General features: G+C 45.0%; 1 protein-coding gene across 1 annotated transcript in view; it reads left to right on the plus strand.

Annotated features, from left to right (window-relative positions):
- The first annotated feature begins 4,362 nt into the window (after positions 1–4,362).
- Positions 4,363–25,969, plus strand: part of GPR139 (G protein-coupled receptor 139) — a 42,426-nt gene continuing 20,819 nt past the window's right edge. Inside the window, exon 1 of the mRNA XM_045461153.1 lies at positions 4,363–4,890. Coding sequence (XP_045317109.1) covers positions 4,767–4,890 — 124 coding nt within the window. The 5' untranslated portion in view covers positions 4,363–4,766. The remainder of the gene's footprint in view (positions 4,891–25,969) is intronic.

The following is a 25,969-nucleotide window of genomic DNA, read 5'->3' on the forward strand; positions in this document are numbered from 1 at the left end:
TCACATGTCCAACTTGGCAGCCTCATAACTTGTCTTCCCACCTCCATTCTTGCCTTGCTTCCATCAATTGTCCACCTCTCTGACAAAGCAAATATTTTAAAATGAAAATCTAATCATGGTACTCCCCTGCTTAAAACCATGGATAAAGAAAGAACTCCTCAACACAGCCTACAAGACCCTTCCCATTCTCCAACCACATCCAGCTCCACGTATCCACCCCACTCACTGCACCCCAGCTTCCCTGGTCTTCCAGTTCTTCAAAGAGTCCTTCTCTATCCCATCCTAGAGCCTTTGAATTTGAAATCTCCTTGAAATGCTCCTCTCACCCCCAGCCCGACATCCCTTTACCTAATTAACACTTACTCGTCTTTTACTTCTTATCTCAGATTCAAGTATCACTTCCTAAGAGAAGCCTTCCCTGATTGCCAGACCACATCAGATCTCACTGGTACATGTTCTCTCATTTGTTTGACTTTTTCTTTATAGCACTTATCCAAGTTTAGAAATGTGTGTATGTGTGTGTATTTGATGGATTGATTCATGCCTGTGTCTTGTACTTAAGACCCAGGAAATCAGAGACCACGTCAACTTCTTAAAATAACTTCATACCCAGAATTCAGTACAGTGGCTAGTGCACACTTCCATTTTGTTACAGTCCCCACCACTCCCTGTTGCATTCCCAACTCCAAGTTGTGTTAGTTACAATTTATGTTGTTTGTGCTACTGTTTCCCTAGAAAAAAGAATTATTCCTTTAGACTACTGCCTCTATTAAAGGGTAGAGAAATAGAGGCTATACCCAGAGGGCCAAGTGTTTCCAGGAAAATGGGAGACTGCATTTTTCTTTATGGAAGTAGAAAATGTACAATAAATAGTTCTGTCTCACTTATGTTTATTTCCTGTCCAGGCTCGTAGGCATTTGAATTTTCAACACCTTCCCCTAACATTATTCATATATTTCTATTACTTCTTTATTTATTTATTTAAGGTATCTGACTCTTGATCTCAGCTCAGGTCATGATTTTGCAGTTTCGTGAGTTTAAGCCCCACATCAGGCTCTGTGCTGGCAGCATGGACCCTGCTTGGCATTCTCTCTCTCTCCTCTCTCTCTGCCCCTACCCCACTCATGCTGTCTCTCTTTCTCAAAATAAATAAATATACATTAAAAATTTTAAGATTTATTTCTGAACACCCACCTGGCACTAGGTATGTTCTTGGCACTGAGGATACAGCGGATATGCCAAATGAAGTCCCTGCCCTCAAGTCATAGTGCCTGAATTACAGTGTGACAGTTTCCTGTTGTATACCTGTCCTTCCACTAAGCAGAAGTGGTTCCAACACCAGCTCTGGAGCCAGACAGCCTTGGACCTAATCCCAGCCAGGTGGCCTTGAGCAACTTACCAAACTTCTCTATACCTTGGTTTCCTCACCTGTAAAATTGAGCTAATAGTGTTATTGTGTGCATGTAATGAGTTAAGACACAGCTGGCTCATCATAAACCCCCATATCTTTTATTTCCTACCTCTGTACCTTACGCAGGACTGGCTTCATGGGTAATGTGACCTGTGCAGCCACACAGAGCCCCATACTTAAAAGGGCTCTCCACTTGGTTTAATGCTCTGCTGTTGCTGCCCCCCAAACAAGGGGCCCTGTATTTTTATTTTCGTATCAGGCCCTGCAATGATGCAGCCAGTCCTGATCAATACACATTAAATGCTCAGTAAATGTCTGTTGAGAGAATGAATAAGTGAGTGAATTTAGCCAACCACAGTTGATGCTCAAGAACACCATTATCTTACAAAGCCAGTCAAGTGGCTCAGCCCCTGAGCAAAATTCAACAAACTTCGTTGTTGACTCATCCTGTCCCTTCCCTGGTACTAAAAGCCTGACCCAAGACCTTAAATTTCTTCTCATCTAACCCACCCATTTCCTAGGAAACTTTGACCTTGACAGGCTGCCAGAGTTCTCAGTGGAGCCAGCAGCGAACCCCATCCCATTCTCCATTCTCCAGATCAGAGTCTGCACGGTTTCTACCTCTCTACTCCCTCTCTTCCTGCTCAGCATCCCTGGAATAAGATGCACCTGGTTTCCTTCATCCCATTTTACAGATGGCGAAATAGAGGCTCAGTAAAAATAAGGTCCATCAAGATTCTCCATGCAGCCCTGCTCCTTTGCCTAGCCAAGTTTCTAGTTTTATAGTTTCTAACAAGATCCCCAGAACCAAATCACACAAATTATTTTTATAGTGGCTAATCAGACTTGATAATTACATGCTAAATCTGAGACTGAGCCCCACAACCCTAACAGTATCCCATGTTCTGACACTCTGGCCTGCAAAGACAAGCAAAGATAAACTCATCTCCCCATGCCCTGCCTGCCCTAAGTCAGCAGGTGCTGGGGCCTTTCATTCTCTCAATGTTTAATGAGAATCTGCAACATGCAGGCACCATGTAGAAACTGGTGATGCAACTGTGAACAAAACAGACAAAAGTCCCTGATTCTCTAAGAGGGGAAACAGATAAGAAACAAACTAATTCAATAAACTGTATATGGTATGACCATGGTACTAAGCATGATGGAGAAAAATTAAGCAGGGGAGGGGCAGAGGACGTGAGCATTTGGGAGGGTAGGAGTGGAGATTTCAATTTTAAATAGGACTGATTTGGAAAGACTTGAAGAAAGTGAAGAAGCTGGTTAATACAGCTTTCTGGAGAAAGAGCATTGCAGGCAGAAGGAACAGACAGTGCAAAGCCCTGAGGCATTATCCCTGACTCATAATGTTGAGAGATACCTGAATAGACTGGAGCACTTAGCCAAACCATACACACTCCCCCTCCCAGCCCCAGCTTCTCATCTCAGTTTTGTTGCCTATAGACAAATCTAATCTATAGGGTTTTGAACCATTAGGTATTGAATTTCTGCAATAGTACTACTTTCTTTATCAACACAGTGGGGTTTTCATTTTGTTTTTGTTTGGGGTAGTCACATTTAAATGAAAGAGTTCACAACAAAATTTCAATATCCAACTTGGCTTGAGATATCAGACCTGTGCTCACTGGGCCCACATGACTCTTTGTAATAATCTGTCCCTTCAGGGGGGCATAAGCCCCCCTATTCACCACAAACCCAGCCAGAATGCCTCCCTTATGCAGAATGCCTGGCCCTGAATGCATTGTGGTTTACCACCAGCCCCACCCCCAACGCCTGCCTTGGAAAGCCCCTAACAATGATGGAGATTGGACACATGCCCCTTGCTGGGCATGAGGAGCAGGGGTCTCCTCCATCTTGGGAGACTGAAAGAGGCTGGGGAGATCCCTGTCAGTTCCTTCTCCCCAGGAATAGATAGATGTGAGTGGGGAGGGGCTGGGAAGCCAAGAGAGAGGTCGAAGGCTTCTCTGAGCTCATCACATGCTCTTGCATTGATCCCCCTGGAAATGCTTCTCCTCCTATTTCTGCAGAACCTAATTCTCACACATGCTGTCTTGAGCCCTGATTTCTCCCCCTGCCCAAATCTGTTGTGGCCTCTAGAAGAGCTACACTAGGAACTCTCCACCCTCCTACACTCAAGAAAAAGGGGGGTGTCTATGCACCAAAAATTTCCAAGATTGCCTAGGTCCCACCTGTTTACCTCTCCTATACTTCACTCAACTTTCAAACTAGACCACTCTCAAATGACACCCACGTGAATTTGTATGTGTTTGAGTTGTCACGTGAGTGTGGTCTTTGTGCATGTTGATTAGGGTGCTCCTGTGTTTTCATGTGTCTTACTGAGGGATGAGAGGGCCTCCGTGTGCCTGTGAGTGTGTGTGTGTGTGCGCCCGCATAACCGGGTATTGTGTGTCTTTGTGTGAGCGTGGTTGAGTCTGTGTGTGAGTGGTTGCAACATCTTTACTCCCGACAGAAGGTCTTTGCGGCACACTTCTCTCAGCCAGCCTGCATCCTCTTCAAAGGCACTCCAGCTCAGGGACAGTCCACCTCTGGCCTTCCCCAGAATCAACACACGCATTGAGACGCACGCACACTTCCTTTCAAGCGCTGTTCCTTTGGCCCAAGAGAACCGACAAACCTTGAGCATCCTCGCTCCGACAGCCTCCTCCCCACCCCCCAACCCCACCCTCCGATGCCCTGGCTGAAGGATTCTCTACATGGAGATGGACTCGGAGCACTGGCAACGGGGAAGAAAAGTGACTGGGAGGAGAATCGAGCAAGGCAAACTGAGGACACGCTGAAGGAGTACGGAGCCAGAGCCACTGCGGGGAAGCAGGTCCCACCCACACCACGCCCCTCCCGCAGAGGGATAGTTGTTCCCACCCCGGTCTTCCTCTGGGGCTTCCAGGTCTCACTCTTCTCCTCAAACCGGAGCTGTGAGAGGCAGCTGGGACCCCCTCCTCCCATGCATCCCCCTCGCCCCACCATCCGCGTCCAGGCAGCTGCTGATTGGCTGCGGGGAGCAGCGCCCCAGCTCCCCGTCTCCGAGGCGGGAGCGGAGCGGGTCCGAGGTGGGAGGCGCACGAACCGGCTCTGGGAGCCCCTCCCAAGTCCCTGTGCCCAGCGCCCTGTGCCCTACGCGACGGCCGTGCCAGGACTCCAGGAGGGCAGGTGTAGAGGGAGCAAAGGGGACCACGGCCAAAGGTAGAAGCAAGTCCTGCAGAAAGAAAGGCGCTGCTGCTCTGGCTGCTGCCTCCGCCACTGCCGCCACCACCGAACCAGCGTCCAGAGCGGGGCTGGCAGGCCAGGCACGGAGACAAGAGGAGCGAGGGACGAGCTCATGGAGCACACGCACGCCCACCTCGTAGCCAACAGCTCGTTGTCCTGGTCCCCCGGCTCGACCTGCGGCTTGGGCTTCGTGCCCGTGGTTTATTACAGCCTCTTGCTGTGCCTCGGTTTACCAGGTGAGGAGCGTGGGGGAGAGGGAGGAAGCCGGGACCCCCGAATGCGGAGCGACCCTGTCTAGAACCCCCAGGCCTAGACATCCTCGGCGCGTGATCCCTGGCACCCCTTCTGAAAAAGTTTAAGCCTAAGGGCAACAGCGGACATTTCCAGACTGGGGAGAAAGGAAGTTGCTGTGTCTGTCAGGGACTCGTGTGTGTGTGTGTGTGTGTGTGTGTGTGTGTGTGTGTGTGTGCGCGCGCGCGCGTGCGCGTCTCGAGCGTGCGTGGCAGGTGATGGGCATGGTGTATGTGTTGGTGTGAGTGTGCGCGTGGATTCGAGTATTTGCATGAGCATCTGAAGCGATCCGCGTCCCTGAAGGTGTCCAGTGGGGGCTGTGTGTGTGACTTGACCGCACTTACCCACGGCTTTCTGGGGTTTCACTTCTCTTGTGGCCCCCCCACATACACTCCAGCCTGAGAAAACCTCTGCCCCCTCCCCCACCGCGCGTGTCACCCCTGATTGGAGGTGAAGCCAGAGATTCTGATGCCCAGCACTCTTTCTCTGGGGCTGCTGGGATGGAGCAAAGGATGAGCCCCTGTGACCCCTAAGCGAGGAAGGGGTCTCCAGGGAGGCTAGGAAGAGTCTGGGTGGGTCTGGGACCATGCCTTGGCCAGGGTAAGGGTCCAGAGACACCCACAGGCTTCAGAAGCCACCACTTCAGGGGGTCACAGTCTCCTTGAGGACATGCCTTGCCCCCTGGCTTTGCTTCCCTGTCCATCCATTCTGGGCAGCTGATGACCGCTGCGGATGTCTGGCTGGTCCCACATCTTAACGTCCTCTCCAAAGTGTGACTGAGACTTCTGCTGAATTCCTGAAGAGAGCTGGGCTGCTGGGGGCTGGGGGTGCTTGCTGTTTGTGAGACAGGGGGGAGGGGGTTCCTGGGGCTCCAGCTTGAGATAACCCCTTCTTCCAGATAGTCTCTGAGATGGTCTGTGTGGCAGAAAGATTCCTAAAGATCACTTGCAAGCAGACAAGAGAGGGACAAAAGGAAACAGAAAGAAAAAAATCCAGCATACAGCCTAGAATCACAACATCATCTACCCTGCCATTCCGCATCCTGGGAACTTGGGAGCTGGATTTCTGAAAGCCTTGTTGACATTTCCTTTTCAAAACATTCAACTTGGTGGTCAGGGCCCCTGATAAGGTTGTTTATATAAATTCCCCCTCCCAAATTTTCGAAGGAATGAGAAAGCATAAGTTTACAATCACCAAGCCTCTCTCCCAGCGAGTGATGAGGTTTTTATTACTAACTAATCGTTCTGGCTGCCCTGGGAGAGACGCTCAGCCTCTGATTCACCCTGCTGGGGCAGCAGCACGTGTCCTATAATTACCTTGAGCAGGAATTGATTTGTCCAGTCCCCACCTCCCCATCAGCCCCCCTGAGCCTCTCCCAGAGCTCTCTTTTAGGGAGTGAGTTTTTGAGGAGGTTGGTTATTGGTGACACTTGCTGAACCAGAGAAGTGATAGCCGCCCCTTTTCCCTTCGGCTTTCATAGCAGAATGTCTGACCCCTCAGCCTTCAACCCTCCATCTCCTCTGCTGACTAAAGAAGCTATTCTCTCAGGCTTTCCTTCTGAAAACCCTTTAAGGGACAGAGACATAAAGACGGGGAGGCTCCAAGGGCCCAGAGCAGGGACATGAAGATGAGTAGAACAGGGGAAAGCTCAGACCTTCAAACACCTCAAGGTGGAAAACAAGATACCTCACATCTTTACAGCATAACTCCTATGCCAGACATGGCCTTCCTGACCCATAGCATTGGCACCTATTGTGTGCCAAGCAGTCCTAGGCACAGGCTCATCATGGCTGAGCCCAGGGTTAGGAGACAAAGAGAGAGGGATTAGGATGAGAACTTGGAAGGCACTGATAGGTTCTTATGCTCCACTAAAAGCTGTGACCACCTACTGTGTGTCAAGTGCTAAAGAGGTGCCTACAGGATTCAAGGAGCTCACAAGTGGAGCTTGTGGTGGATGCAGAAGGACCAAGCATTCTGGAAAAGGATGATTGAAGAGGGCAGGCTTGCAGGAAGATGATAGGTTGATAAGTGTTTTGTTAATTGCTTGCAAGGTGGTTCAGAAGGTGAAATCCTTAAGTCATTCTCTTAGAACCATAAGGGCAGGCAAGTATGTCCTAGTGACTAAGAATGCAGACTGTAGAATGAAGCAGAGCTGGTTGTTAACATGTGGACCTTCTGTGTTTCTGTGCCTCAGTTTCCACATCTGTAAAACAGGCATTAGGACAGCAGCCACCTCCCGGAATGATGGCAAGAAGGAAAGACGTTGATGGAGATGATGGTGCAGGTTAAGCGCTCAGCTCAGTGCCTGACACACCACACACTGACTGATTGCTGCTGTGACACTGCAGTTGTGGTCATCATGAAGCTGATCTGGTTGTAAGGAGGGGGACTGCGTGGCATGGGAGTCAGAGAAGGGACTGGGAGCACACAAGAAAAGCACTTAGCTCAGCGCCTGAGCTCACTACAGTATTCCCCTCCCCACCCCTAGCTACCGGCAATTAGCAAACCCTCATTACCCTGCTACTGACCAGGATGCACAGCTATGCTGAGTGTGAAGTAACAGACCACAGAGCTTGGTCTTATTGTTGAAAACTGAGATTTTAATTGAATCACTTTTCCTGGCAGTGAACTCACCCCCATTTCCAAATTCTCACAGTGATTGGAAACTGAGGGGTGGATGAGGAGTGGCTATTTGGCAACAAGGGAGCTAGTGACTAGGAGAAAGCACAGATGTTTCTTAACTCCTTCAGTATCTAGACTAAAAGGAAGAGCTTGGGAAAAGCCATGTGGTCCAATCCCCTGCCTCTAGGAATCACCTCAGTCTAACTTAAGTGCTTTGGAGTGGGACCCGGGGGTCCTAATATGAAGTATGGGCACAGCTCTGCCACTTAAGAATTCTTAACATTTCTGTACCACAAATTACCCCACTTGTAAAATGGGGGTAACAGCACTACCTACTACCCACACAGATAATATATATTAAATAAGATCATCCATATAAAAATGGCTAAGCACAGTGCCTGGACTGAGGAAAACACTTGTTAGTGCCTTCTCTGCACGGGATCTTTTTCTATGCTAAATGCTTAGATTATTGCACTTAATCTTCACCACATCCCTGTGACCTGTACATGTCCCTGAACCCATTTTACAGATGAGCAAACTGAGATTCTGAGAAATGGAGCATCCTGTCCACAGTCACACAATCAAACCAGTATGTAAACACCTGCTCTTTCCATTGTACCACGGTGCCTTCATTATTGCCAGAAAGTTCTTCTAACTAACCCCAGTCCTTTATGCTGTGTACTCAGTGGAGAACATTGGTGTGTCCCAGCTGTTCCTAAAACTATGTCTCTTTTCTCTTCCTTTTAAGTAAGCAAGATGTTTCTAGCTTTTCCAAATGCATACAATAAGCCAGTAAAGCTAACAAGGTGCAGTTGGGGACCCTGATGGGGCCAAATGGGACAAGACAGTCCAAAGCAGAAGGCAGTACAGGAAGAAGAGATGAGCCTGATGCCTGAGGGAAGAGAATGGCAGGGAGGACGGGTGAGCCTGGCTGATAAGGAAGGAGCAGCACGAAATTAAACTGAGATGTGAAAGATATATTTTTAAATTTTACCTTCTAAAAGGCACCAGGGATGTTACGGGAGACAAGGTAAGGAAGACGATAGCCTGACACCACACACAGCCCAGCAGATAGGAGCATTTCTGGAACTGCCATGTGAGGATGGTAATACCTGCCTGTGAGGATCGGTGCACAATGAAGGAGATGATGAGTCTGTCACCTGTCAGATAGTGCTTTGACACATGGTGGTTACAGTTGCTGCTAACAAGAGGTGAGAAAATGGTGACTAGCAAGCTGGACTGAGCCCTCAGATGCATTCTCTTTTGAGAACCTATAAACATCTTTTGAGAAAATATAGTAAACAGGTTAACAGTACAAGGTCTGGAGTTAGACCTCTGGGGTTTGAGTCCTGGCTTTGCTATTTATATGCTGTGTAACTTAGGCAAGTGACTTTACTCTCTGCCTCAGTTTCCCCATCTGTAAAATTGGATGATGATAATAATGGCACATACCTCATAGAGTTGCTGTGAAAATTCAGTGGGTTATATATTTAACACAATGTCTGCCACACAGTAAGCACTCCATAAGTCATATTTTTCATCATTTAAAAATTGGGAAATTAGGGGCGCCTGGGTGGCTCAGTCGGTTAAGCGTCTGACTTCAGCTCAGGTCATGATCTCATGGTCATGAGTTCGAGCTCCGCGTCAGGCTCTGGGCTGATGGCTCAGAGCCTGGAGCCTGCTTCCAATTCTGTGTCTCCCTCTCTCTCTGCCCCTCCCCTGTTCATGCTCTGTCTCCCTCTGTCTCAAAAATAAATAAAAACGGTAAAAAAAAAAAATTAGGAAAATTAAGGAAAAATTCTCAACTTGTCTTATGACACCAGCTTTACACTAATACCAAAGCAGACAAAGATATTACAAGAAAACTACCAATCAATATTCCCCATGAACATAGACACAAAAGATCCTCAATAAAATATTACCAAATCTAACTCAGGAATATATAAGAATGATAACAAATCAAGATAAAGTTGGGTTTATCCCAGGAATGTAAGGCTGGCTCAACATCTGAAAATCATTCAGTGTGATCCACCATAATAAAAAACCTAAAAAAGGAAATCCATATGATCTTCTCAGTAGATGTAAAAAAGTATTTGACAAAATTCAACATCCATTCATGATAAAAATTCATCACACTAGAGAACTTCTTTAACCTGATAAAGGTTATCAATAGGTAACCTATAGCTAACATCACATGTGAGGATAAAAGATGGAATGTTTCTCCTCTAAGATCCAGAACAAGGCAAGGAGATCTGGTCTTGCTACTCCAATTCAACATCATACTGGAAGTTCTAGCCAGGAAAGAAAACGAAATAAAAGGTATACTGGAAAGGGGCACCTGGGTGGCTCAGTCAACTGAGGGTCTGGTTCTTGATTTCAGCTCAGGTCATGATCTCACAGTTTGTGAGTTCGAGCCCCAAGTTAGGCTCTGCACTGATGGTGCAGAGCCTGCTTGGGATTCTCTCTCTCTGCCCCTCACCCACTTGCACTCTCTCTCAAATAAACTTAAAAAATTGTTTAAAAAAAGGTATACTAGAAGGAAGAAATTAAACTGTTTCTATTCACAAATGATACAATTACCTTCATAGAAAATCACAAAGACTCCACACAAAAAAAGCTCCTCAGAATAAGTGAGTTCACCATGTTTGCACATGTTGCACCATGTTCACACTGTTAATATGCAAAAACCTACTGTATTTCTATGTATTAGCAATGAACAATTTGAAACTAAAAATTGGAATTAAAAAAATAGATTTCCAAGTTTCCTTGAAAAGCCAGAGGAACTAACATTAGGCACATATTCCCAGATGGTTGGCTGCAGATGAGGAATGGACTGCTTTCCTATGTAGCTGCTTTTTGGAGAGAGAGAGAGAGAGAGAGAGAGAGAGAGAGCCTTAAATAGGCAATGACATTCATATTATTCAAAAACCTAGTAATATAAAAAGGCACACATTGCAAAATCTCCCTCCCATCAATTTCCCCCGCTCACCAATTCCTAAATCCACCCCATCATCACTACTACACAGATAACAAGGGCATCAGTATCTTGGTTTCTTATTTGTTCTTTCAGAGTGTTTTAGTTTATATACAAGCAAGTATGAATAGAGGATCTCAACTCTTCATTTTTTTTTTTACTGTTCTCAAAATGAGCACATTATACACACTGTCCTCCATCTTGCTCTTTTTCACTTAATATATTAATCATCCATCATGGTATATTGAAGTTTTTTCATGCTTTTATGAAGCTGCATAGTATTCCATTGTATATTTGTACCATAATTTAATGGGTGCCCCTTTCAAAATCACATAGGCACTCTTATGTGAAAGTCCCTATATGCGACACCTCACTGTTTTCTGTAACATGTATGGCCCCTCTTTATGCACATTTGGCCCTAGGATCCCTGTTATAACAGTGGGAGAAAGAGCACTGCATGAGGAGTCCTGGATTCCAGGCTATTCTCTAGCAATAACTCACAGTGTGGGTCTGTCAGAGGCCTGAGAGAGCTGGGCTCTGCTTGTATAGCTCAGTTGGAGACATGGCCCATAAATGGGACACAAGCGTTGACCAGTGAAGTAGCTATGCTGGAGGCTGGCCGGGTTGGCCTTGGGCTGGGGTCCAGAACAGTAGCTTTGTTGTCCTTGCCCCTGCACAATTTCTGTAGTGATCCCATGTGTAATTTCTGCTTTTGAGGTTGTGTATAAAATGCATTGCACTGGAACTGAATGGACATGGATTTGGATCCTGTATCTTACCCGTGTTTGTTGTGTGATCTCAGATATGATACTGTACCTCTGAGTCCCAGTTTTCATTTGTAATAAAATAATCAGCCAAGTTCAGCATTTAAGAAAGAGGTCTCTGATGTTAGACTGAATGGGTTTGAATCCTAGCTTCCCTACTTACCAGTCTGTGACCTTCAGCCAATTTCTCACCCTCTATGAGTCGCAGCCTCATCAATGAGGTGGGGCCATACTAATACCTATCTCATAGGGTTGTTGTGAGGGTTAAATTAAAATGTAAAAATACTTAGCACCATTCTTGGCACATGTTTGCTCTTGTATAGAGTAAGAGTTCAGTAAGTGTTATTAACCTTCTGTGCCCTGCATTGTTACTGTGGTGATCCAAAATAAAATATGCAAAGGCTTCTCACAATCCCTCAAACATTGTAGGAGCTCAATAAAGAGTGCCTGGTGTTGTTTTTATTGTTTAACATGTCAACAAGCCTTGTTGACCAAGGTCTTTCCCATACAATTCCACTCAGAGTGCACCCACCAGGAATGAAACTCCTTGCCCTGGAAAACTAAGAAAGAATTATCCAATGGATTAAACAATCAATTCCATCATAAGCCTAAGGAATTTGTACCTCTCAAAGAGTTGCCTGTGGTTCAGTGAAACCTCCAGAAATACCATCAGTCCAGAACATGAAACCTTCTTCAGCTAAAGTTGATAAAGGGACTGACAAGCACCCAGAAGAGTGCCCTGCATTCTGCAGCCAGGATCATAAACAGAAGTGATGCAGGGAGGTGAACACAGATCCTGCCACTGAACCTCCATGTGATCTGAACTGTGTGGGCAATGCTGATAGGGGATGCTAGCCCTGCACAGGGTGCCATGAAACGCTGGGGGCAGGGAAGGGCAGGTGTCTTGAATTCAAATACTTGCTAGAGGCAGTCAGATAGCATAAATAAACAAAGTGGCCCAGTTTTAAGAAATATTTCACTTACCCAAAGAATCATCCTTCCCTGCTGTTTTTCTGAAAACATGTGGCCCTTTTGGTCTCTCTAATCTTCCCTCAGCGATAGAGACGTATGTACCAAAACCACTGCACTCTCCTCTTAACAACTGCTAGCACGTTTGTTGCACTTACTATGTACTAGGGATTCTCCAAAGCATTTTACAGGCACTAGCTCATTTAATTCCCACAATGACCCTTTGAGGTGTGCATACTTATCATGCCCATTTTTCAGATGAGAATGATGAGATGCCCATGGTCACATAGCTAGAAATCAACAGAGTGATACTCATTACTGCTATCCAGCTTTATGATAAGAAAATGGCAACACACACACAATGACAGCTGACAAGCAATACTTGGACTAGATCACTAGGGACAGGGGTAACAAACAATAGGGAGGAGTGGGGAGGAGTAGGGACTGGAGGAGGTTACAAAGTACCATCACCACTCAGCTCTCTAGCCAATGCAGTGTTGCCAAATTCTTCCAAAAATCTACAAATGTAGATTTTTATATGAAATATCCTAACGTTTCAATGTTGGCAACTAATTCAAAAATTTTAAAAAACACTGTGCGAGCCAGCACTGCATGAGCCAAACCAAACATATCTTCAGGCTTGATACAGCCCACCAGGCTGCCAATTCACAAACTCCAGAGTGGGTAAAGCTTTAAGAGGTACCAAGAAATGCCAACACGGGGCACAGTGTGTGGAGAATAAAAACAAGAAGCTAGGGGGAGGAGTAAGGAATAAAAGAGAGGGAGACCCAAAGAAACACATGACTAAAAAAAAAAAAAAAAAGCATGCCAACTCAGGAAACCAGGGGTTTGTCATGACTAGAAGAAAGGGCTCCAAGTAGTACCACAAATTGCATGTTGACAATGTCCTGGAACACAAATCCCCCCTTTTTTTTTTTTTTTTTTTTTTTTTGTAAATGGGAAGAGCCCTTAGAACCTGACAGCATGGTGGATTAGGATGTGGGCTCATGGTCTCCCACTGACCTGGATTCAAGTTCCAGCCTTGTGACTTCCTAGTGGCAGGGCTCTGGCAAGTTGCTTAAGCCTCTCTGAGCGTCAGTGATCATCTCTGCAGAATGGGTATAACAGTGCCTTTTTCACAGGGTGTATGTACAGACAAAATGAAGCAATTCATGGCTAGCAGGGGTCCCAATGTCTGCCACTCCATGGCTGCTGTTTTTTAATCACTGTCAGCACCATCATTTTATAACATGAGGAAACTGACACCTTAGCCAATGTCACAGAGCTAGGAATGGCAGAATCTAAACCAGAACTTAACTTTTCCCACTTTAATTTAGTTCCCTTTTTATAAAATCACACCGCTAGTGATTTCTTGAGGAAGCAAAGTGATAGGAGTAAAGGAGAAACAGGCTGTGGAATTTGAGAACTCAGAGTAATCATCTAGATTTGGGGGCATTTTGTTGTTGTTGTTTTATGTAGGATTATTTTAGGTGGCTAAAGACTGCATCATTATTTAATCCCTTTTCAGTTTTCTCAACCTTTCTGATTCTATCAAAGGGAAAGTCTCATCTTGGTGCTAGTATGTCTTTAACACCTTTTCACGCATGCTAAACCTCCCTTATTAACAGACACAGAGCAGGCCTAGAGCTCGGCCTTGGGAAGCAGCAGTATCTAGCTAAAATTTAATGTCACCCTTGCACTGTCATTATATTTATGTTTAAGGCTATCTTCTGTTTACAACAGGGAGGTGGGTTTGGGATTCAGGGTTGCTATATATGCTGTCCAATATAGTAACCACCAGTCTCACATGGCTATTGAGCACTTGACATTTGAGTAGCACAACTGAGGAACTGATTTTTTTCATTCAATTTCATTTCAATTCATTTACAATTAAGACCTGATACTTGATTCAGTTATTGGACAATAACTGTATATTGGAACAACTTGGGTATGTGAATCTACTCTGAAATTTTCAACTGTATATTTTATGACATCTAAACAGAAATCAGGATTTCCACTGAAAAATTTAGCATCCTTAGAGAAATGTGCTCAGAATGTAAAACACATGCCAGACTTTGGACATTTAGTATGAAAAAAAATTAAATATCTCATTAATAATTTATATTGATTACATTTTTGGATGAACACAGTTAAATAAAATATATTTTTAAAATTAATTTCACCCGTTTCTTATTTTGTTAATGTGGCTGCTAGAAAAATCATTGCATATGTGGTTCACATTACATTTATATTGGACAGCAGTATTGTATAAAGTATAAATTCAGGGGAAAAAAGACAAGTCACTTTAAAACAAAATGTTAATAATAGCACAGGGGACACAAGAATATGGCAAAAATGATAATATTGGTGGCCAATCACTAAAATCTGGGGAGCCCTGATATAGTACAATGCTCTTAATACAAAAACTGAAGCCCTGGAGAGGACAAGAAATTTCTCCAAGGTTACACAGCTAATCGGGTGTGATCTTGACCCCAAATCTTCTAGATTCTGAATCCAGTGTGCTTTGGCCATTGCAACAGCCCTACCATCTGTCCCCCACCAAGAGAAATGTAAGGAAAGGGGGTTGGGGCATGGGGAGGATGTGGCTACCTTGAATCCCATTGGTATTCAAACGGAGAGGACTTCTAAGTATGGATAACCCAGGATCTTTGCTTTTCTATCAAGTGAAGCTGAATGACTTGGGCTCCTCTTGAGTAAAAGTCATGACCAGCTGAACTACAGTGAGAGTTGTAACTTTCAACCCAAATACATGTTTTCATTTTGCCCTATGGCAAAGAAGGATGAGACAAGAAACCAGAAAGCACAATTAGGCAAATGAATCTGCATTTTTAAAAAATTGTTTTTAACATTTATGTATTATTGAGAGACAGAAAGAGACAGAGCATGAGCATGGAGGGGCAGAGAGAGGGGAAAACACAGAATGTGAAGCAGGCTCCAGGCTCCGAGCTGTCAGCACAGAGCCCAACGCGGGGCTCGAACTCACGAACCATGAGATCATGACCTAAGCCGAAGTCAGACGCTTAACCGACTGAGCCACCCAGGAGCCCCTGAATCTGCATTTATTGATTCACTTATCCCTCCCTCTCTCCTTCCATCCATCTATCCATGTGCCTGGCACTGCCAAGTAGGCTCATGGCAAGTCTGTGGTAGGCTCATGGCAAGTCTAAAAAGACCCATTCGATGTCTGCATGTTCGTGTGGGGAAGACCAGCATGATCAGAAGCCTGAATAAATGTAAATAGTCCCATGTGAGAAGAACATGAAGGAGAGGCACAGGGTGATAAGAGAGCTTTTTGTGGGGGGACTTGCCCAGTGTGGAAGACCCAGAACCTGAAGACTGAGGAAGGAAAGAATGGAAAGAAGAGGCAAGGGGGACAGGCTTCATGATGACTCTTAGGCAAGAGAGGACTGGTGCACCATATAGGAACAAAAAGAGGACAAGTCTGGAGTGCCAAAAGGTGGTCTGAGGACAGGAGGAAAACAAGGCATGAGATGTAAGCAGAGGAAACAGGAAATCAGAGCTTTACAGAAACCACACAAAGTGACCCTGAATTGGGAGAACACATTCTACAGTGTTGACTCCTTTTGACTTCTGGTATTAACCAATGATTTCTTTTCTTTCCCTCTTTGTTTACCAGACTATTTGGCAGTTGAAGACCTGGGGCAATTGCTTTTCCACCACAGACATTTCTTATCATTTACAGCTAAGTGCAGGGAAAACTATCTACCACATGACTTCACAGGAGGGACTATCCACAGACCCACACAGAGAGACACGCGCGCGCACACACACACACACAGAGATGCATGCATGCGCATGTGCACACACACACACAGATGTGTGCACACAAACATACACAGGCATATACACAGACACCACATAGACACACAGATGCACAGACATGCAAACACACAGACATACACCCACAGGGATACACACACAGAGACATGCACACACACACACACACACACACACATACACACACACTCCTCCCACAGTCAAAGGTATAGAATGGTCTGGTCCTTGCTATAGCCTTTTGCTGTTAGTATTCTGGACCTCACCACCATGGTTCAGCTCCATAGAGCTGCTGACAAGAACCATCATCTGCCTCTTGAACGAAAAGCAGTGGCCTCCCTGGAAGGTAGCAGAATGGAGCAGTAACTGGAGAGAGAACTCAAGAGGGGCTGGTGCTATGAAAAGGGTAGAGATGGGCATTCCTTAAAGGAATCACAGGCCCACATTCTTAACCCTCACAGAGCCTGGCTTCCACATCATGTCCACCCTCCACACCCAGGACCCTTCCAGAATACCACCTGTCCTGGCTGAAAGGCTGAACACCACCTTTCCTATCAGGAAAGTAACACTGGCTTAGGAATTAGGCACACCTGGGGGTTTGAATCCCAGCACTGCAACTTTGCTAACTGTGAGGTCTTGAGCAGGTAATTTACCCTTCTTGGAGCCTCAGTTTCCTCATCTGAGAATGTGGGTGATAACAACTTTATTTGGCATATATGTGGCACTCCTTTCATATGCCAGGCACATATGTAGGCACTGGAGGAAAAATAAAGAAAATCTGCACAGGTGTACATTCTACCAGGGAGACAAGTGGTAAACAAATAAACAAATGCATACACAACACTCTTTGAGATATTGATACATGCTATCAAGAAAACAACGTGGTAAGGAGATAGGGAACTATATTAGATAGGCTCAGAGGTGGGAAGGAGGTGGAGTGAGGGCAGACTTGTGTGGCTGGAATACAATGAACAAGAGGGAGAGTGGCAGGAGATGAGAGGAAGAGGCGGACACTGGCTGGATCGTGGGGCCTTTTGGTCCACAGTGAGGAATCTGGATTTGCAAGAAGAGACCAGAGCTTTTTAAGCAGGTGATATGACCTAATTTGAGTTTTTCAAAGGTCTCTCTGGCTGCTGTGAAAAAAACAAATGGAAGGTGGTTTAGGAGGAAAGCTCCTTTTCTTAGGAAAGAAGAGGAAGCTGTTGCAGTGTGAACGATCTCTGGTTTCCAGTAGGAGAGAGTGCGCAATACCTGTAGAGTGGCCAACACAGTGCCCGGCACACAGTAGGAGCGTGGGTCAAGGGTCATGTTCACAGACTCTCCAATCCTACTCCCACCCCATCCACCATCACCTCGGTCTCCAAGTGAAACAGCATCAGACATGTGAAGTGAGCAAACTAACAATGTCCTCAGACATCAAGGACATCTGTGCCTGGCTCTCCAGGCACCATGGCAAAGCGCCCGCAGCACAACAGAGAGCTATCATCTTGGTTGTGGCAGTGGGCAAGTCCTGCTAATGATCCAGCTGTCAATTGCGAGAGTCCTGAACAGAGAGAAAGCAAGTGTCTGGACAAGAAGAAAAGGGTCACCTTCAGCACTGTCATTTGACAAATGAACAGGATTGAGTTCTGGCTGGCATGGTAGAGAGACATTATCATCGTGACTGCATTCAGTTCTAAAGACCCAAGGTATTACAGGAAGAAGGGAGTAATGCCCCCAGGATTGAGGTGGAGACTCCAAGGACGTCCTGAAAATGAGAAGAGAATGCTCATGGAAGAGGAAAGAAAATGGTAGTTTGCCTCTTGGATCTTCTCAGCGTTAGACCTTCTGGCCAGAAGAGAATGGCTCTAAGAAATAAGAGGATTTTTTTTCCTTAATCACTATCGGTACTGAATAATTTCCTCAAAATGCTATTCAGATACATGCTGGTTAATACCTTTCTCAACCAACCTCATATAACCTCCTGAAGAGGCCTGGACTGGGGGTCATAGCCAGCCAACAGCCAACAACCAACCAGAAACTCAGACCCCTTGGAATGTGAAAGAAGCCTGTGAAAGGTTTTCTCAAAAGGCAGCACCATGCCTATTAACATTCAGAGGCAATCTCTTAAAAATTCAGGTTTCTCATGAGTCTTGGAAAATTTCAAAGGCTGGAAAAACTGAGCTTTCCCTGTCACTAAGTGCCTAGAACCAAGTAGCCACAGCCTTCTTTAGGTGGCACTTGTGCTACCCAGTTCATCGGAGTTATGGTGCCCCAGCACAAAGATTTTATACACACACACACACACACACACACACACATCCCTGTGTTTCTCTCACTTCTGTTCCCTACCTTGCTCCTATAGGATTTTAAATTTACTGTCTTACTGTCTAAAGCTTAACACATACGTACATATATCCCATATCCATTTATACCACCACACTTTTAGCCGCATCTATGCTTTCCAACCACACTATATGCTTTCCTGCAAGAAGGGAAGTTGGTGAAAACCTGGGTTTGAGATCCACTGGACTTTCCAGCTGTGTGCAATTAGCTTCCCTGAATGTCTATTTCCATATCTGTAAAATGAGGATAAGTAACAAGGATGCACCCCTTGTTGAGGGGAATACACAAGACAATGTACCTGGCACATCGTAGGTTTTTAATAGAGGATTTTTTTCTTAAGACTGACAAGGATTTCCTATCAAATCCTCACCTGGACTCCTTAGGCTATGTTAAAGATCCGGCTCCATTACATGAGGCCAGATTTCTTTTCATTTCATACTTTGTGCCAGGAATTCTAGGGGATAAAGATGAGCGAAAGACAAAGATAAACATGGCATGGCCCTTGCCCTTAAAGAATTCACAGTCTAGATGGGTAGAAAAGCAAGTCAATAATCATAATGTGATATGACAAGTTCTACAACAGGGGTGAGGGTGAAGCATTTAAATTCCTGTGGGACCTCAAACTTATCTTTGCCTAAGGGCATTGAAAAATGCAGACTTAGGCTTTGAACTAACCATGCCAACAGGCATGGGATCTGAGTCATCTCCATGATGCCAGTACCCTCTGGGGGGCCTTGGCACATGATAGGGGGCTTAGCAATACTGAATGGATAGGTGGGTGGATGCATCACATGAATAGGTGACTGCCTTCTTTATCCCATTAATGTCATGTCCACACTAACCTTGAAGAGACTGAAGAAAACATCTTGATCACCACTATCATCATCACCACCACCACCCTTTATCAAGCACTTAATCCAAGCCAAGCATTGAATCAAACACATTATCCCACACTGCCTCATTAAACCCCAAAGTAATGCCTGTGAGGTGGTACTTCTATCATCCCCATCTGGTAGATGGGGGAACTGAGGCTCTGAGAAGTAAAATAACCTGCCCAAGGCAATTCAGCTCCTGAGGAGCAGAGCTAAGACAGAGTAGGCCTGTGTATCACTGCTTGTACTCCACTCTTACCACTGGACCTGCTGCAAACATTGGCATTCAGAGCATCAGAAAAGACAAATGCTGTTGTCTACAGACCTCTGTCTTGGTTCACCCTCCCAGCCTGGTCTTTGCAGGCATTTAAAGGGACTATGTCCTCCTTCCTGATTGAAGACTCTCCCAGTGTCCCCGTTGCCCTCTCCCCAAGCAGATGGTTTAATTACTTGAAATTATTTTTGAGCAAGGACAGGCAGGTGAATTCCCTCTCCACCTCATACCTAACCTACAAAATGGAAATTGAGCTGTTTTTTTTTTAAGAAGCATATTGTAATGAAACAATTTCTGTGAAAACTCTGTGGTCTTCCAAATCCTTCCAAGGTTTCTGTTATCAGCCATAAATGCGCTTAGTTTCAGTCAAGTGCTCAAAATTTCAAATCCAGTTCATGTGGTGAATGTTTATTGACCACCTATTATGTGCCAGGCTCTATTCCTCATGCTTAAAAAGAATCATCGATAACAGCCATTAATGTTAATATAGTGCTGGCCAATATGCAAAGTGAATTAAAATTTACAAAGGGCTTTCTCATCCATTATGAAACTGAAGCTCGGAGGAGTTAAATAGCTTTCTCAAGTTACTACTGGTAGGCCAGGCTGAAAAGCAAAGCTAGATCCTATACAAAGCTGTCAGAAGTAGGAATGATCCCCAAAATGGAGCCTCCCCTATGAATTCTGCCAGGACTTTCCATTATTCATTCATTCATTCGCAAATTATGTGTTAGCTATTAGTGACACAAAGACAAACAGATCTGGGTTCCTGCTCTCAGGGAGGACTCAATCTAGCTGAAGAGATGAAGAAGCAACTCACAGTAGCATGAAAATTGGTAAGATATGAGCAAGAGGGAAGCCCATGTACCATGGGACAAAGAAGAAGAAATCAACCCCAGTCTTGGGTTGGGTTGCTGGGAATGCAGCAGGGTCACAGGGCAGACTTTTTTTGCTCCTACTATCTGGAACTCACCTTCCTCCTATATGGTACCCAATACGCAATGTGAATTCTGACCACAAATCTCTTTCTTCATCATACACATGTATGGAGCATCTCCTTCACATGAGAATCTTTGTTAAGAACTGGGAATGAGAGAGATGAATGAACTTTGCCCATACTTTTAAGATGTGTACTGTCCAGTGGGCAAAACAAGTAAATTGAAAACTGTAAGGTTGTACTATATGAAATTATCAGCATTTGGCCATTTTTTACCTTTTAAAATGCATATGTTCATTTTTTACCTTTTAAAATGTATACCTTATAGTGTAATAGTTTGCTGTTCAGAAAAAAAGCTCAGGATGATGTCAAAGCCCCAAACCAGTGATCTGACACCATACTCATGCATCTACCACCGCATCCCCCATGTAGCAGTATCCATGGCTGAAGCTTGGAGAGCACAGTTACTGAAGACCTGATGATAGAAACTAAACTAACAGCTATTTACCATAATTGTAACTAACATGAATGGAATGCCTATGAGCTGTTGGGCACTGTTTCAAGCACTTCCAATGAATTAACTAACTTAATTCTAACCCATGAAGTCGGTATTATTCTATAATACCTAATATTCTATAATAATAATAGCTATTATTACCCCATTCTACAGATGGGGTACAAGAAACTGAGACACATGGTAGGTTGTGAGGTGGCTCAAAGTCATGCAGGTAGTGCTATGACAAAGCCAGGCTTCTAACCCAGACATCAGGAGTGATGTCATCTGCTCAGCTGAAGCACTAATCGTGCTTTTGGTCAGAACAGTTCTTTGGTTCCAGGATCATCCAAGTGGGGCTTTCATTAAAGCCATGATCTCTTCCACTGAAATGGATATGGGGAGTTGAGGCACCTAACCTCTGGGGTATAGAATTGTAAAGGCTGTCTGTGTTGGAGGTAGAATCAGGTAGGAATCAGGAATCAGGTAGAAAATCTTCCCTGAGGGGATATTGGCAAGATAATTGGGGTGGCATCTAACTCCCCCATCAGGCCAACTGGATTTAAGCCTTATTTTTTATACTGTTAAGAACCAGAGCCAACAAAACAGTCTGGTGAGAGATGCTGAAAGACTCTGGACTCAAGCAGGACTGGTTGGGGATGCAGGAGACAAAGTGCAACCCAAGGTTGAAAAGGAAGCCATTCTCTTCACCTCTGCTAGGAATATATAGCCTCTGAGGGTGTTGGCACTTAGAAGCTTGTGAATGGAATCTTCTTCCCATTCCATTGTGTAAGCAGCAATTGCTATTACTTTTGGGCTTTGGTTCTCTTGAGGATTCTCTTGCTGGTTCTAATAACATTCCAGCTAATTCTCTTGAGTTCTCTAAGCATACCATTATACTATCAATAAATAATGATGATGATGCCTTCTTAAATAGTTACATAGTTATCCTCCTTATTTTAGTTTCCCACTTTACCATTTTGGCTACACTGTAGATTTGGATTCTTTGTTAGCAGCTTTAATATTTAATATTAAATTAGTTTTACCAATAATATTTTATCAGAATGAAGAGAATGGATTGAGTTTTGCATCAAATGCAGACAGATTGCTTTGGGAACAGAACTAAGTTCCCTCAGTAACTCAGGTGTAATATGATGACATCTAGGCTCAATGCTGCACTAAACATCTATCAAGTACCCACCATGTACCATCATGTATCAGGTACTGTACTAGTGACTGGGAATATGGCCCAAAATGAGACAGGCCTTCCCAGGGCTCCCAGGATCAGGATGACCAAGGAAAGAGAAAAGACAAGGTGCCTCTAAAGGTATTTGGACGAAGAATTAGCTGATGTAGTTTTTAGATGGGCAACAAAAACATTACTGCAAGTCTCAAAACCTGGCAGTATCATTGATAATAACCAAGAAATTGACTGAATTTTTATTAGCTTCTGAAATCTTTTACAATCTATTCAGCTGAAAAAAGGAGATGAGAGCAGTGACATTAGAATTTTTCATTTATGAATGCTTTTGAGAACGTGGATTCAAGAGAAATTACCAGATATTTTAATTTTCTGCTATCTCGCCCCTGATACCAATCAGGCTACCTGTGAAACAATTTGTGATAATTAACATTTGTCTAACGCTTTTCCAGTTTGCAAAGCCACTTCCCATGTGTTGTCTTCTTCAGTCCCCACAACAACCTTGGGAGTCCGCAGAGCAATTTCACTGAGGTTATCACCCTGGATTCTTGAATTCTTATCCCTCATTTCCCTCTGGTCCACACGCCAGCCAAGCCTGGCATTTTTTACAGTGCTGCAAACAAAGCATGCTTTCACACTTCCTTGATTCTGCACTTGTGGTTCCCTTCTGCCAAGAAAGCAGCCCATCCGTTCCTTGTTCAAACAAGGAGTATCCTATTCATTCTGGGAAACCATGGGCAGGCAGGGAAAGGCCTTTTTTCCCTAGGGCAGCGAGGAAGGCCCAGCATCCTAGAGTATAGAGTAGCCAATGATGGTGCCCACGTCAGAGGAGACCAGAAGACCAGTAGGGCACAAGTTGTCCTGCAGGTGATTTAGGTGTCATTGGAAGCAATGGCCCCCAGGCCTTCTGCCTTCTTAAAGAGTGTAGCAGTTAACACTTTGCAATTAGACAGACTTGAGTTCAAATCCTGGCTGTGTGACTTACTAGCTGTGTAACCTTGGGCAAATCTCTAAACCTAATTCTAAATTCCCTCCTCTATAGAAAGGATCTAACAATACCCACCTTTAAAATGACGGGAGTTGGGGCGCCTGGGTGGCGCAGTCGGTTAAGCGTCCGACTTCAGCCAGGTCACGATCTCGCGGTCCGGGAGTTCGAGCCCCGCGTCAGGCTCTGGGCTGATGGCTCGGAGCCTGGAGCCTGTTTCCGATTCTGTGTCTCCCTCTCTCTCTGCCCCTCCCCCGTTCATGCTCTGTCTCTCTCTGTCCCAAAAATAAATAAACGTTGAAAAAAAAAAAAAAATTTAAAAAAAAAAAAATAAAATGACGGGAGTAGCAGTAACTAAGTGCAAACCACCCACCACAGTTTCTAACATACAATAAGGGATTGCGAAGTGGAAGCTATTATTCATTAGTAAGACCACTTCCCTTGTGGCAGAAAAAGGCACACATTTATCATCATCATCATCATCACCATTACTGCTACTGCTATTATTTACATTTCTCTCATTTCTAAAAACCCACTTGCTTTTCCTAGTAACATTCTCCTTGTTCTCTCTTAGAAATGATATTTCTGCTCAGAGGAGAAAGGGAGGCGGTTTGTTTTGTCACAGGCAAGGGGTACAGCAAAGCATAGGGGGTATCAATGTGGGGGCTGGACAAGCTGGCTCATGAAGAGTCAAGAACAAGAGTCATCCAAGACAAAGCAGATGGGGGAAGTGTTATAGAAAAGGGAAACTGCATAGGCAAAGGTCAAAGTCTGGAGAGAATGTGGCTTGTTGGGGGGCTTCACGTGCAGTAGTTCCTCTCAGCTGGGACATCCCCTCAGCAGGGATGATGAGTGAGATGGGATGCAGAGAGGAGCAGAGGGCACAATTCCAGTGGTGTCTACTAGGCAGCCTATATTCTTCTAAGCACTTTCTATGCATTAACTTACTTAGTCCTCACAATCAGATCCATTTTACAGATGAGCAAATATAGGCACAGAGAAGTTAGGTAACCTGCCCAAGGTCACACAGCAAGAACATGTCAGATCTATATCCAGTGCCCAGGCTCATCACCAGCACACCAGAAGGCAACGATTCTTTTTCTCTATGACACTCAGGCATGTGTCCCAAAGCCAGAAAAGAAACAGACCCCTCCAAAGTCATGAGAAAGTAAGGCATCCTTCACCTGCTGAATTCAGCATGGGCAGAGGGGAAGCTACTCTCTCTCTGGCACCTCCCAGTGTGCAGAGGTGGGTTTTTAGAAGTTCCCAAACATAAAGCCATTTCCATATAATTATGCCTCCTTGACCTACATGTCATTCGGCTGTGTGCATGGGCTTGAAGCACAAAACAATTTCTGCAGCCAGAGAAAATTGCTTCCCGAGGCCCCAGGGTAATTAGACATTGTCTTCTGGGCATGGCCTGTTCCCTGTCCATCCACATCCTCTGACATAGGTGCTGCCACTTCAACCCGGCATCCACTGGGAGAATGCAGGTCCCGTGGTGGAACAGAATGTCCATTAGGACAGCGGCCTTGGAAAGCGTGCAGCAGGGCTGTGTGCATCAGGAAATTTTCCAATGTTCTTGAACATTCAGATCCTGTGGAACTTTCCTCTGTTAGCCCAAGCAGGGAAAGGGGGACACATCACATGGGGAGATGTTACTTCTCAAGCATTTGGTCTATGAGGTCTATGAGGAAGCTACAATACCAATACCCATGTCTGGAAGTTTCAATGAGGTTTATAAAGGACCTTCTGTTCTTTACTCCCCCACCCACCCACCCCATCCCCACCTGGATATCTGTAGTTTGATACAGAAATAACAACCATCTTTTAAAAAAATTTTTTTTAAGTTTATTTATTTTTGAGAAAGACAGAGACAGTGCAAGTGAGGGAAGGGCAGAGAGAGAATCCTAAGCAGGCTCCATGCTGTGAGCTCACAGCACAGAGCCCAGGGTGGTGCTCAAACTCACGAAACTGTGAAATTATTACCTGAGCCAAAACCAAGAGTCGGACGCTTAACCGACTGAGCCACCCAGGCACCCCACAACTGTCTTACCTAGTAAAACCCCTTAAGGATGAAAGCCCTTCAATGACTCTCCATTTCCTCAGGACGAATTCAACTCAACCACGACTGCAAAACTGTCTGAATCATTAGAGTCGGGTGCTACTACTTCTCTACCACTTCTCCAACCAGGCCTCTCTCCCAGCTCTCTCTCCAGCAAGGGCAGGCAGATAACATAAATGAGTGAGGTCTGGTGGGGACTGGTTCAGCTGGAGAACACCCCGCCCCCATGAAAATGTCACCCAGGGTGCCCTCTCCTTCTGATTTTCAAAAGAAGCTCAAATCTTCCATTGGCCATGAACTACTTCAATTTGTAGATATGACAAACTGATTCAGAAATCCTAAAGACACATCTGCAGCCTGGTATCTACCCCACAAGCCTCTGGTCTGTGACCTCCATTCTATGCTGAACTTTCAGCTTCTCCAACAGCCATTCTCTTTTTCTTGTCTCTTGACCTTTGCACATTCTGTTCTCTCTTATTGGCATACTTTGCTCCCCACTCAACTGGTTCTTACTCCTCCATGTCACTGCACACACATGCCACTTCCTCCCAGAAGCCTTCCGTGATCCTCTAGTTTAGATGGTTACCCACTCTCAAGTGCTCCCAATAACATGCTGTCTTCTGCTGTTATGGAGCTTCTTTCTGGGTATCTATCTGGCTTCTGCCAGGCTAGAAGCTCCAGGAAGGAAGAAACCATTTCTTCGGGTTTACTATGACATCCACAGCTGTGG

This window comes from Leopardus geoffroyi, chromosome E3 (assembly GCF_018350155.1).
Source record: "Leopardus geoffroyi isolate Oge1 chromosome E3, O.geoffroyi_Oge1_pat1.0, whole genome shotgun sequence".
Classification (NCBI taxonomy): Eukaryota; Metazoa; Chordata; class Mammalia; order Carnivora; family Felidae; genus Leopardus; species Leopardus geoffroyi.